The 14378-nt window shown below is 48.0% G+C and overlaps 1 protein-coding gene across 1 annotated transcript; it reads left to right on the forward strand.

The window, feature by feature from the left end:
- The first annotated feature begins 9921 nt into the window (after positions 1 to 9921).
- LOC119489291 lies at positions 9922 to 13439 on the forward strand. The gene is made up of 2 exons (XM_037771525.1): positions 9922 to 11180; positions 11221 to 13439. The coding sequence occupies exons 1-2, from the start codon at positions 9922 to 9924 to the stop codon at positions 13295 to 13297; spliced, it is 3336 nt and encodes a 1111-aa protein (XP_037627453.1). The 3' UTR covers positions 13298 to 13439.
- The last annotated feature ends 939 nt before the right edge of the window (positions 13440 to 14378 follow it).

Here is a 14378-nt window from a genome sequence, read left to right on the forward strand (position 1 = left end):
CATTTTCAGAACAAATAGCCTTTGTTCTGTCATCACTCACTCGTGGGAGCGTTTTAACACAGCTGCATTCACTTTAGCAAAGACATGAAATTCATTAACCACATTCTGCTATTAAAATATGGAAATCCACAGATCACATATGGCATCATCAGGGTGCTGAGGAACATGGCCACTCTCACAGACATGCACTTAAGAGAAGCACTTGAGTTATGCAGCAGAGATGTTAATACCAGCATGTTAGAATTTTATAATGCAGCATAATTACAAATAATTACAGCTCCAAGAACAGGAATGTGTGGTAATTATGAGTTTGAAGAAAAGGGATGCTGATAAAGCATTAAGATTAACGTGATTACCTCAATGTTCCCTCTTAATGTTTCTCTGGAGAGCTTTCTGGGAAATTCAATGTAAAGGTCCCATATTATAAATATAAGATTTGCATGTCTTTTTGTATCATAAAGACGGTTTTAGTGCTCAGTCCAAAGCCCACAAGTTCCAACGAGAGACGGAATCTTGAAAAACAGTTTTTAAAAAGGCTCATTGATTTCCTGAAACAGCTGGACTCTAGTTTTTAGAGAACATTATTCAAACAGGAACAGAAATGATGTTATGGTGCTAACCAGTTCATTGTGACTGACACATAAGTCAGAGCTTAGTGAGCTTAAAGTTACTACAAATAACTTTGAACTGGTTATGAAACATCCATCTTCTACCTCTTATCGGGGTCGGGTCGCGGGGGCAACAGCTCCAGCAGGTGACCCCAAACTTCCCTTTTAGACATTAAACAGTCTCAGTTTAATGCTGATGCATCTATATGACCAACAGAAGTAAACGTGACCATCAGCGAGAAGATAGTCTATTTCTATATAGTTATTATTAATGCTTGTCATCGGTTCCGATTCCCTCAGACTCCGGCGGGGCCTTCAACCGGCTGCTCCTCCTACGGCCAGGAGGAGAGCTTCGCCTCGCTGCTCCTCCTACGGCCAGGAGGAGAGCTTCGCCTCGCTGCTCCTCCTACGGCCAGGAGGAGAGCTTTGCCTGGCTACTCCTCCTACGGCCAGGAGGAGAGCTTTGCCTGGCTACTCCTCCTACGGCCAGGAGGGGAGCTTTGTCTCGCTGCTCCTCCTATCTCCAGGAGTGGAGCTATGTCTCGCTGCTCCTCCTATCTCGAGGAGGAGAGCTTCACCTCGCTGCTCCTCCTACGGCCAGGAGGAGAGCTTCGCCTCGCTGCTCCTCCTATCTCCGGGAGGAGAGCTTCACCTCGCTGCTCCTCCTATCTCCGGGAGGAGAGCTTCACCTCGCTGCTCCTCCTATCTCCAGGAGGGGAGCTTGGCCTCGCTGCTCCTCCTACGGCCAGGAGGAGAGCTTTGCCTGGCTACTCCTCCTACGGCCAGGAGGAGAGCTTTGCCTGGCTACTCCTCCTACGGCCAGGAGTGGAGCTATGTCTCGCTGCTCCTCCTATCTCCAGGAAGAGAGCTTCACCTCGCTGCTCCTCCTATCTCCAGGAGGGGAGCTTCCCCTCGCTGCTCCTCCTATCTCCAGGAGGGGAGCTTGGCCTCGCTGCTCCTCCTATCTCCAGGAGGGGAGCTATGTCTCGCTGCTCCTCCTACGGCCAGGAGGGGAGCTTCGTCTCGCTGCTCCTCCTACGGCCAGGAGGGGAGCTTCGCCTCGCTGCTCCTCCTATCTCCAGGAGGGGAGCTTCGCCTCGCTGCTCCTCCTATCTCAAGGAGGAGAGCTTCGCCTCGCTGCTCCTCCTATCTCCAGGAGGAGAGCTTCGCCTCGCTGCTCCTCCTATCTTCAGGAGGAGAGCTTCGCCTCGCTGCTCCTCCTATCTCCAGGAGGAGAGCTTCACCTCGCTGCTCCTCCTATCTTCAGGAGGAGAGCTTCACCTCGCTGCTCCTCCTATCTCCAGGAGGAGAGCTTCACCTCGCTGCTCCGCCGGTCCCGTTTGGTAGCCAACAACGACACCACGCTGTATCTTTCTTAGGCGGACGGCAGAAGCGTAGCTGGACAAATAAAGGTAAAGAATAGTATAAATATATATATAAAGAGCCAACAGTAAAACTAAAATGATAATCAGTATGTGGCTTCAACAGAATTATCCCCGCTGAGTGTGTTCTTGTGTCCGTGTATCGGCCGGCTCAGTTTCATCCCTGGAACAGAACCGTCCATTTCACCGTGTCTGCTGTTTGATTGCCCAATGTCTGTGTGCAATTGCATTGTCTTATTTGCTGCGCTCTCTTCCGCTCCGCTCCGGGAATTGATATAAAAATATATCTATTTTCCTCCTTTTTTTTTATTAACCAAAGAGTTCATTGGAAACTAACAACATGATTTGTGTTGTTCTGCAGAGACGCTCAACAAGTCCTCCAAGAAAACGTTGCTTTGCTTTAATGTTCTTGCTTTAGTCGTAATGACTTTGCTGAAGCTGTAATCACTAATTTCAAACCCCTCTGCAGGTGCAGTCTTTACACAAATTGCTGTATTAAAGAAATGTCAACGTAAGAGTTGTAATGAGGAGGACACAGAGGAGCAGACTGTGAAACAGCACAAACCTACAGCTCCATGTGATAAACGTTATACTGTAGACTGGTGTTTGTGGTTATGGATGTGTTTATTGCTAGACCTAAAAGCATTACATGAATGTCTAAAATAACACATTCAGTTTTTCACATTTGATCACAATGTGTTGCCAAGAGCTGCAACGAAATCCAATAAAAGTTCAGCTAGTCTCAGCTTTTTCTGGGGCTCTGCATTGTGTCGTTTTACTGCTTTGCAACGCAGCGTTGCATCACACGAAACTCACTGTGACACCTGAAAAACCGAACAGCAGGATCAGACTTTATTCAGTCGGGGGAGATTGGCTTTAAAATGTGCAAATATGGAGAAAAACTATTAACTACAATTGATGACAAAATGATTCAGACTAAAACATACAAGACACATCTAAAGATTGATATTATCTAATAGATCAAAAATTGTGTTTGTAGCTTCAACCAGTTTTATGGATTTAAAGAAATAGTCTTTGGGAAACACACAAGAAATAGTCACAAAACCACAACTCATGGTTTTTACACACAAGACATGATGACATGACGTGTACTTCACTGATCTTTAGAGGTGCAGAGCCAGGCTAGCTCTTTTCTCTGTTTCCTAGTCTTTATGCTAAGCTAAGCTAACATGCGTTCAACATCTTCATATTTATCGTACGGACATGGGAGTGAGGTCTCAATCTTCTTCCTCTAACTCTCTGCAAGAAAGTGGATAACAATATTTCCCCAAACTGTCTCTGTCTCCCTGAAATGCAGACAAACCCAACAACACTTCACTTGTTCATGTAGTTTTGGGGAGGGGGTGATGGGCCCCATGCAGCAGATCAGTTTACTCGTGCTGGCTTTGTTAGGAGACGTCGACGAACATCTGTTGTTTCTTGCAGCGGGGGGGGGGGGGGGCTCTAAATCATACTGAAGAGAGCAGCAGTTAAGGTTAATAGTTCTTGTGGAAGTGACTTTGAGAAGATGGATCCATCCATCAGGGATCGTGTTTGTCTGAAGATGAAAGTCCCACACAAAGAACATCTACGAGGATCTGATCCAAACGGCTCAATCAGAACAATAGAACACATATTTAATGTCGGAGGGGACAAAAGATCTTCATCGCCTGATGAAACATTTTTACTTCCCATACAAGAAGTTTATTAAAAACCTTCCAAAAAGACTGCAGCCTATAGGTGTGTGTGTGTGTGTGTGTGTGTGTGTGTGTGTGTGTCCTGCTGTCTACCTGGGCTCAGTCTGCCTGCACACCTGCCTGCAATCAGCTCATCAGCTTCCTCAGCTCACACACCTGCCGTTCATTAGCTCATCATCTCTGCAGTATATCAACCCAGCTTCTTCACCCAGATCCTAGTTTCAGCTCCTTTGGTAGAATCACATCTCAGACTCATCACATCTCATCACATCTCAGTCTCATCACATCTCAGTCTCATCACATCTCAGGCCCATCACATCTCAGGCTCATCACATCTCATCACATCTCATCACATCTCATCACATCTCAGGCTCATCACATCTCATCACATCTCATCACATCTCATCAAATCTCAGGCTCATCACATCTCATCACATCTCATCACATCTCATCACATCTCAGGCTCATCACATCTCATCACATCTCAGTCTCATCACATCTCAGGCCCATCACATCTCAGGCTCATCACATCTCAGGCCCATCACATCTCAGACTCATCACATCTCAGGCTCATCACATCTCAGTCCCATCACATCTCAGTCCCATCACATCTCAGTCTCATCACATCTCAGGCTCATCACATCTCATCACATCTCAGGCTCATCACATCTCATCACATCTCATCACATCTCATCACATCTCATCACATCTCAGGCTCATCACATCTCATCACATCTCATCACATCTCAGGCCCATCACATCTCATCACATCTCAGTCTCATCACATCTCATCACATCTCATCACATCTCAGTCTCATCACATCTCATCACATCTCATCACATCTCATCACATCTCATCACATCTCATCACATCTCAGTCTCATCACATCTCATCACATCTCATCACATCTCATCACATCTCAGGCTCATCACATCTCATCACATCTCATCACATCTCATCACATCTCAGACTCATCACATCTCAGTCTCATCACATCTCATCACATCTCATCACATCTCAGGCTCATCACATCTCAGTCCCATCACATCTCATCACATCTCAGGCTCATCACATCTCATCACATCTCATCACATCTCATCACATCTCAGTCTCATCACATCTCAGTCTCATCACATCTCAGGCCCATCACATCTCAGGCTCATCACATCTCATCACATCTCATCACATCTCATCACATCTCAGGCTCATCACATCTCATCACATCTCATCACATCTCATCACATCTCAGGCTCATCACATCTCATCACATCTCATCACATCTCATCACATCTCAGTCTCATCACATCTCAGGCCCATCACATCTCAGGCTCATCACATCTCAGGCCCATCACATCTCAGACTCATCACATCTCAGGCTCATCACATCTCAGTCCCATCACATCTCAGTCCCATCACATCTCAGTCTCATCACATCTCAGGCTCATCACATCTCATCACATCTCAGGCTCATCACATCTCATCACATCTCATCACATCTCATCACATCTCATCACATCTCAGGCTCATCACATCTCATCACATCTCATCACATCTCAGGCCCATCACATCTCATCACATCTCAGTCTCATCACATCTCATCACATCTCATCACATCTCAGTCTCATCACATCTCATCACATCTCATCACATCTCATCACATCTCATCACATCTCAGTCTCATCACATCTCATCACATCTCATCACATCTCATCACATCTCAGGCTCATCACATCTCATCACATCTCATCACATCTCATCACATCTCAGACTCATCACATCTCAGTCTCATCACATCTCATCACATCTCATCACATCTCAGGCTCATCACATCTCAGTCCCATCACATCTCATCACATCTCAGGCTCATCACATCTCATCACATCTCATCACATCTCATCACATCTCAGTCTCATCACATCTCATCACATCTCATCACATCTCATCACATCTCAGTCTCATCACATCTCATCACATCTCATCACATCTCATCACATCTCAGGCTCATCACATCTCAGGCTCATCACATCTCATCACATCTCATCACATCTCAGGCCCATCACATCTCAGGCTCATCACATCTCATCTCATCACATCTCATCACATCTCATCACATCTCAGGCTCATCACATCTCAGTCTCATCACATCTCATCACATCTCATCACATCTCATCACATCTCAGACTCATCACATCTCATCACATCTCATCACATCTCAGTCTCATCACATCTCATCACATCTCATCACATCTCATCACATCTCAGACTCATCACATCTCATCACATCTCATCACATCTCAGGCTCATCACATCTCATCACATCTCATCACATCTCATCACATCTCAGACTCATCACATCTCAGTCTCATCACATCTCAGGCTCATCACATCTCATCACATCTCATCACATCTCATCACATCTCAGACTCATCACATCTCAGTCTCATCACATCTCAGGCTCATCACATCTCATCACATCTCATCACATCTCATCACATCTCAGGCTCATCACATCTCAGTCCCATCACATCTCATCACATCTCAGGCTCATCACATCTCATCACATCTCATCACATCTCATCACATCTCAGTCTCATCACATCTCATCACATCTCATCACATCTCATCACATCTCAGGCTCATCACATCTCAGGCTCATCACATCTCATCACATCTCAGGCCCATCACATCTCAGGCTCATCACATCTCATCTCATCACATCTCATCACATCTCATCACATCTCAGGCTCATCACATCTCAGTCTCATCACATCTCATCACATCTCATCACATCTCATCACATCTCAGACTCATCACATCTCATCACATCTCATCACATCTCATCACATCTCATCACATCTCAGACTCATCACATCTCATCACATCTCATCACATCTCAGGCTCATCACATCTCATCACATCTCATCACATCTCATCACATTTCAGACTCATCACATCTCAGTCTCATCACATCTCATCACATCTCATCACATCTCAGGCTCATCACATCTCATCACATCTCATCACATCTCAGTCTCATCACATCTCAGGCTCATCACATCTCATCACATCTCAGGCCCATCACATCTCATCACATCTCAGACTCATCACATCTCATCACATCTCATCACATCTCAGGCCCATCACATCTCAGGCTCATCACATCTCATCACATCTCATCACATCTCAGGCCCATCACATCTCAGGCCCATCACATCTCAGGCTCATCACATCTCATCTCATCACATCTCATCACATCTCATCACATCTCAGGCTCATCACATCTCATCACATCTCATCACATCTCATCACATCTCAGGCTCATCACATCTCATCACATCTCATCACATCTCATCACATCTCATCGCATCTCAGGCTCATCACATCTCAGGCTCATCACATCTCAGGCTCATCACATCTCAGGCCCATCACATCTCAGGCCCATCACATCTCAGGCCCATCACATCTCAGGCTCATCACATCTCAGGCCCATCACATCTCAGGCCCATCACATCTCAGGCCCATCACATCTCAGGCCCATCACATCTCAGAATCATCACTGGAGGTTTTTCTAGTGAGAATAGAACTTTTATATAACACTGTTTTTCCTTTGTCCTAACTTCTCATCTGCCTTCTAGTCAGTCAGTGTGCTTATCAACCAGCCTCCTCTCTTCTGCTTCGCTCCAGGCCCGCTCATTATTCCGTCCTGCAGACCTCCAGACATCATTCCCTTATCTCCATCTTCCACCTCGGTAATAAATCCATTCTTTAAAACCCGCTCACTCTCTGAGTCTGAGTCTCATTCACTGGTCACAACATTTAAAGGTTGTGTTGGCGAGTTCATGAACTATCACAGACTTTTAATTAGCATTTACTTTGAATTAAAAGATGTTTGCCTCATACTAACCAAGTGTTTAAGTTGCCTCACCCGACCATATCATAACCAGAGTATGTTTGTCCTGATTCCTCCTTTGACGTCTAACCCAACGTGGCTGCCATGCGCAGATGTTGCAGAAAGCAACAGTATTAAAAAAGGTGGAGTTGGAGGCGACCTGTAGCTCGCCCGGTAGAGTGGTCACCACATGTAGACCGAATCCTTGACAGCGTGTCATTCAGACCTGCTGCCTTTTGTTGTGTGTCATTCTCTCTCTCTCTCTCTCTCTCATTCTTAAACATAACGGAGTGGTTTTTGTTACCTAAACATAACAGAGTGGTTTTGTTACCTAAACATAACGGAGTGGTTTTGTTACCTAAACATAACCCAGTGGTTTTGTTACCTAAACATAACCCAGTGGTTTTGTTACCTAAACATAACAGAGTGGTTTTGTTACCTAAACATAACGGAGTGGTTTTGTTACCTAAACATAACGGAGTGGTTTTGTTACCTAAACATAACCCAGTGGTTTTGTTACCTAAACATAACAGAGTGGTTTTGTTACCTAAACATAACCCAGTGGTTTTGTTACCTAAACATAACCCAGTGGTTTTGTTACCTAAACATAACAGAGTGGTTTTGTTACCTAAACATAACAGAGTGGTTTTGTTACCTAAACATAACCCAGTGGTTTTGTTACCTAAACATAACCCAGTGGTTTTGTTACCTAAACATAACGGAGTGGTTTTGTTACCTAAACATAACGGAGTGGTTTTGTTACCTAAACATAACCCAGTGGTTTTGTTACCTAAACATAACCCAGTGGTTTTGTTACCTAAACATAACAGAGTGGTTTTGTTACCTAAACATAACCCAGTGGTTTTGTTACCTAAACATAACCCAGTGGTTTTGTTACCTAAACATAACAGAGTGGTTTTGTTACCTAAACATAACAGAGTGGTTTTGTTACCTAAACATAACAGAGTGGTTTTGTTACCTAAACATAACGGAGTGGTTTTGTTACCTAAACATAACGGAGTGGTTTTGTTACCTAAACATAACAGAGTGGTTTTGTTACCTAAACATAACCCAGTGGTTTTGTTACCTAAACATAACGGAGTGGTTTTGTTACCTAAACATAATAGAGTGGTTTTGTTACCTAAACATAACCCAGTGGTTTTGTTACCTAAACATAACGGAGTGGTTTTGTTACCTAAACATAACAGAGTGGTTTTGTTACCTAAACATAACGGAGTGGTTTTGTTACCTAAACATAACCCAGTGGTTTTGTTACCTAAACATAACAGAGTGGTTTTGTTACCTAAACATAACAGAGTGGTTTTGTTACCTAAACATAACAGAGTGGTTCTATTTCGTTCTTCCTGACTGCCAGAGGCAGTGTTTAACACTGGATGTTATCCATCTCGCGCACGCGCAGGTCGAGTATTTAATATCAACAAAGTCACATGTGACCTGGGATGACGTAGTTTATATAAGCCCACGTCATCATCAGAGATGTCCCTTGAATCTTCTCGCGGCAGGTAATCCGCGAATGCAGGTTGATTAAAGAGATAAGCCGTTGACTTTTCGCTGGAAGCCCTGCAACCGCATGGTTGGAGCTACGGTTTCGTCCTCCAAGGGCTGCGATTAGTTAATCACGGCTACACTCTAACACTTTAGACGCTGTAACACCGGTGTTTTCGCCGGTTCAATTCAGCGAGGCTAACGACAGGTGAGCTAGGATAACAAGGTGAGTATATCCTCCCGTCGTTAGAGTTTAAGTTACGTTTGTTGATAGGAGTCTGTTTTCGGTCTCCTTTATTGTTTATTGCCGCCGAGCTAAGTGTTTGCGCTACAGTATCGGCGAGCCTCCGTCGGACAACGAGCCCCGTTGGGCTGTTGTCGGCTAATTCATTTCCTTTTACAGTGTGTATTGCTCAGCAGCGAGTGATTTCGCTCGTTAAAGCAGACATCTCCTTTGTTGATAGATAGAGCGACCGCTCCCCAGTAAGTGATTTCGCTTGTGGGTTAACTTATTTTGTGGCTGCTGTTAAAGGGGAAGTTATTATCTCCCCTGTCTTTTGTATAATAACAGTCCTAGTTCAAAGCTAGTGTCTAGTTACTGAGACAGTTTGCTGTTAAGCAAATTGATGTAATTTTTTTTTTTTTTTTTTTTTTTTCTCTCTGTTACTAGAGAGTGCTTTCACTCCAGTGTAACCAATGATTTGCATAACTAAGTAAACACATTATATTAGTAAGATAAATACATTATTTAATTAAATATAAGAGTATAAAATTAATACTAAGAATTATTATAAATATCAGCAGCACCATGTTAGGTGAGCATGTTTGCCGTGCCTGCATGGCTCCACTGCTAGCTACTGATGGCCATGATGAATGCCCCACATGCCTCGGTGTTGTACACCTGAGGGAGGGGCTGTCCGACAGTCAGTGCATGAATTGTAGTTTTATGCCACGGGAGCTGAAGATAGCTCGATTAGCTGAGCTAGAAGAGCAGCTCGAGTTCCAGTTGCCCCTATCGGGTGTACCTTCAAATGCACGGAGTGGGCGGAGACGCGCCCCACCTAAGGGGGCCCCACCTACAAAAAAGGCACGGAAAGTGGACTGTTTGGCAACTAAGGTCGACACGCTTACATCAGAGTTTGCTGAGATTAAAGCGCTGCTCCTTAACCTTCAGCCAGGCAGGGTGAACGCAACCCAGAATGACAGCCCGCAGGCTATGACACCTACCCCACTGAGATGGGATGAGGATGCCCTGTCTACGAGGGCTTCCTGTAGCCAGTTCTGTGAGGACCGGCCTGGACAGGGAGAGCTAGTAGCCTCCTCCCACGCTTCTGACACCTGTTCCCAGCAGTCAGGAAGTGGGTCCAGGGCAAACTCAGAGTCTGCTCCAGCGACAGTTAAGCCAGTGGTCCGTATGGCTCTGGCACGCTTAGGCTTGGATGAGGCCCCGACTGCGGGCACCTCATCCAGTGCATTTTTTAGGTGGGCCCCGCCCCTGGCGGGTTTCTCTGTTCCACCCTCCCAGCCATACATTGAGGAGCTCCACAAATGCTGGCCAGACCCGAAATCGCTTTCCCACCACACCACTGACGGCAGGGCCTTAGCTTCAATGCAGAACGCTGACACTTACGGACTGGGTAAGATGCCAGCAGTGGAGCCATCTATTGCCGCCCTTATTGTGTCTCCCAATGAGGTCTTGAGGCCTGATGCTCGCTGTCCCAGGCCCCAGTGTCGCATCACAGACGACTTCCTAGTCAAGGCTTATGAAACAGCGGCACGCATGGGCCGTCTTGGAAACTCTCTTTCCCACCTGATACTATCCTTGTCCCAGTCCCTGCAAGCTGCTGGCGTGGATGCTTCCGTCCAGAGCCTCAGTGATGCATCCCTGCAGGCGTTCGGTCTTATCACAAGGGAGCTTGGCAGACTAATGTCGACCCTTACGCTGACTCGCCGGCAGGTATGGCTGGCCCAATCTCCGCTTTCGGAGCCGGGCCGGAGAGCCCTCCGCACTCTCCCCGTGGTTCCGGGGGAGCTGTTTGGCCCAGCAGCACAGCAGGCCTTGGAGCGGGGAATCCAGGCGAACCAGACTCGGCAGCAGTTTGCTAGCTTCCGGGAACCTACGCCTTTATTGCGACAGCGGCCCCCACAGGGTGGTGGTACCAGTCGCCCTCGGCTTCCAGCTCGTCCTGATACGTACCCGAGGACCTCGCAGGCTCCGGCACGGCCGGTGCCTCAAGCGAGAAGGGGTCGGGGGTCAGGGTATCGCCCCCCCAGGTACCCAAAGGGCCAGAGGGGAAGATCCTGATGCCCCGGGGCCGGCAGTCGGACGCTTCTCCCAGCAGCAACTCAGCTGCTGGGAAAGCAGCACTTCAGACCCTTGGGTGGTGGCTACGCTTTCCCAAGGGTACAATCTCCAATTCCGACGCCGGCCCCCAGTTTTCAGTGGGATCAGACTGACCACGGTCAGAGATCCCACAAAGTCCCAGGCACTCAGACAAGAAATATCCACCCTCCTGGGGAAGGGTGCCATCGAAGAGCTGGGGCAAGAGACACAGCAAGGTGGGTTTTACTCAGTTTATTTTCTGATTCCAAAGAGAGAGGGTGGGTTTCGCCCTATACTGGACTTACGAGGGCTGAACACATTTCTGAAGGTGTTGCCCTTCCACATGCTGAGTACAGCAGATGTGCTCCAAAACGTGACACGGCACAGTTGGTTCACATCCATCGATTTGAAGGACGCATACTTTCACGTCCCAATAGCACTATCTCACAGGCAGTACCTGCGCTTCGCATTCGAAGGCAAGGCCTTCCAATTCAAGGTGCTCCCATTTGGTCTTTCCCTTGCCCCACGGGTCTTCACAAGGTGCATGAGGGCGGCACTCGCCCCAATGCAGGCCAGGGGTATGCTTATCCTCCCATACCTGGACGATTGGCTAATTTGTGCTCTGACCAGGGAACAGGCAGAGCGGGACACTGCGTCCCTTCTGCATCACGTGACGAGGTTGGGCCTTACCGTCAACCATGCCAAGAGTTGTCTCATACCCAGCCAAAGGGTAGTGTTCATTGGTTTAACTCTGGACTCCCGCCATATGCTGGCCTTCCCAACACCAAGACGAGTAAACGCCATACTCCAGCTCCTCCTCCGGTTCCGGAAGAACAGGAGGTTGAGGTACAGCCTGTTTCTCAGGCTGTTAGGTATGTTGACGTCAGTAACATCAGTAGTGCCACTGGGCCTCCTGTACTTACGGCCATTCCAAATTTGGATCAATTGTCTCCAATTAGATCCAAAGTCCCACAGATCCAAGAGAGTCAGGGTGTCCAGCCGATGCCTCCTTGCATTGCGGCCATGGAGAGCCGGGGCATATCTGGCCAGGGGCATCTCATTGGGTTCGATTCCCTCACGTCGCGAGGTGGTGGTGACCGATGCTTCGCCCTCCGGCTGGGGGGCAGTATGGCAGCACAGAGCGATAAGGGGGCTCTGGACAGCACAGGAAGCGGCGGAGCACATAAATGTGCTCGAGCTCCGTGCTATATATTTGGCACTTCGCAAATTCCTACCACATTTGAGAGGCAGGCATGTTGTTGTACGGTCCGACAACAAGTCAGCTGTCTACCATGTAAACCGGCAAGGGGGCACCAGATCAACCCGGTTGCTACAGGTGGCACGGAGACTTCTGGTATGGGCTTTCCCTTGTTTTTCCAGCCTCAGGGCCATGTATCTGCCAGGGCCACAGAATGTGGTGGCAGACTTTCTCTCCCGCCAGAAACCCCCCGCGGGCGAGTGGAGGCTCCACCCAGAGGTGGTAGAGGAGATATGGCGCAAATATGGCGCAGCAGAGGTGGACCTGTTTGCCTCAGAAGCCTCAACGCACTGCCCTCTTTGGTTCTCCCTGACGGAGACAGCAAGCCCGTTGGGACAGGATGCCCTGGCACACCCATGGCCAGATTGCCTCCTCTATGCCTTCCCACCATTCCCACTGATAGCAGTAACGCTACACAGAATACAGCACGGCAACAACAGACTCCTGTTGGTCGCCCCAAACTGGCCGGGGAGACCCTGGTTTCCAGGGATGCACAGGCTTCTGGACGGAGTTCCATGGTGCCTGCCCAAGAGGCAAGACTTGCTCTCACAGCTGGGGGGCCGCATCTGGCATCCGAACCCGGATCGCCTACAGCTTTGGGTATGGCCCCTGAGGAGCCGGACCCACTCCTAAGGGTATGTGACCAGGCGGTAATTCAAACCATTTCTGACTCAAGAGCACCCTCCACCAGGGCACTGTATGCCAACAGGTGGAAAATATTCTCAGAGTGGTGTAAAGTTCATGAGGAGATACCTCAGAGTGCCTCTGTGCCAATAATACTGAGATTTTGCAGTCTTTGCTGGAGAAGAAACTCTCTCCTTCTACCTTGAAGGTCTATGTAGCTGCTATTTCAGCCGGGCATGTCAGAGTGGATAACCAGACCGTGGGGTCTCACACTCTGGTGACCCGATTTCTTAAAGGAGCCCAGCGGCGGAACCCCCCGCAGGCTGTCAAGGTTCCCTCGTGGGAACTGCCTCTGGTGCTAGAAGCCCTTTGTCTCCCCCCCTTCGAGCCTCTGGATCAGTCGGGGCTGGAGTGGTCTTCAGTAAAGGTTGCTTTCCTTTTGGCGATGGCATCAGCAAAACGTGTGAGTGAACTTCACGCCTTGTCAGTGAGTGAAACGTGTATTCGCTGGAACTCGGATGGCACAGGGGTAGCACTTTGGCCTAACCCATCATTTTTCCCGAAGAGGTTGGCTCCGGCCCACTCTAATCAGGTCATTGAGCTGGCAGCTTATGACCCTTCATGCCTACAGGGTGAAGATGCTAAGTCAGCAGAACTGCTCTGCCCAGTGAGGGCCTTAAGGCATTATATACAGGTGACTGCGAGCTTTCGCCGCTCTGATAGTCTGTTTGTCTGCTATGGGGGCCATAGGAAAGGGCACACCCTGTCCAAGCAGAGGCTTTCCAGGTGGATTGTTCAGGCCATTGAGGAAGCATACAGGTCAAAAGGACTGCCTTTACCTCTTAATATCAGAGGCCACTCCACCAGGAGTGTCTCCACTTCCTGGGCAGCACTACGGGGGATCCCCCTAAGTGATATCTGCGCTGCGGCCAGCTGGGCTACTCCATGCACCTTTGCCCGTTTTTACAGGGTCAATGTTGCTGCTCCCCATGCAGTAGCATCGGTGGTCTTTCAGGAATCCACAGGCCGTTCCCGGTGAGGTGGGTTTTCCTCGTGACTACGTTGGTAGTCGTCATCCAGTGTTAAACAC

The sequence above is a fragment of the Sebastes umbrosus genome, chromosome 6 (genome assembly GCF_015220745.1).
Source record: "Sebastes umbrosus isolate fSebUmb1 chromosome 6, fSebUmb1.pri, whole genome shotgun sequence".
NCBI lineage: Eukaryota > Metazoa > Chordata > Actinopteri > Perciformes > Sebastidae > Sebastes > Sebastes umbrosus.

Bases quoted from the DNA above. Each gene is read 5' to 3' on its own strand.
- LOC119489291 (XM_037771525.1), top strand. From the start codon at position 9,922: ATGGCTCCACTGCTAGCTACTGATGGCCATGATGAATGCCCCACATGC. The intron at 11,181-11,220 runs GTTTGCTAGCTT...TTATTGCGACAG, and splicing joins GCGAACCAGACTCGGCAGCA to CGGCCCCCACAGGGTGGTGG.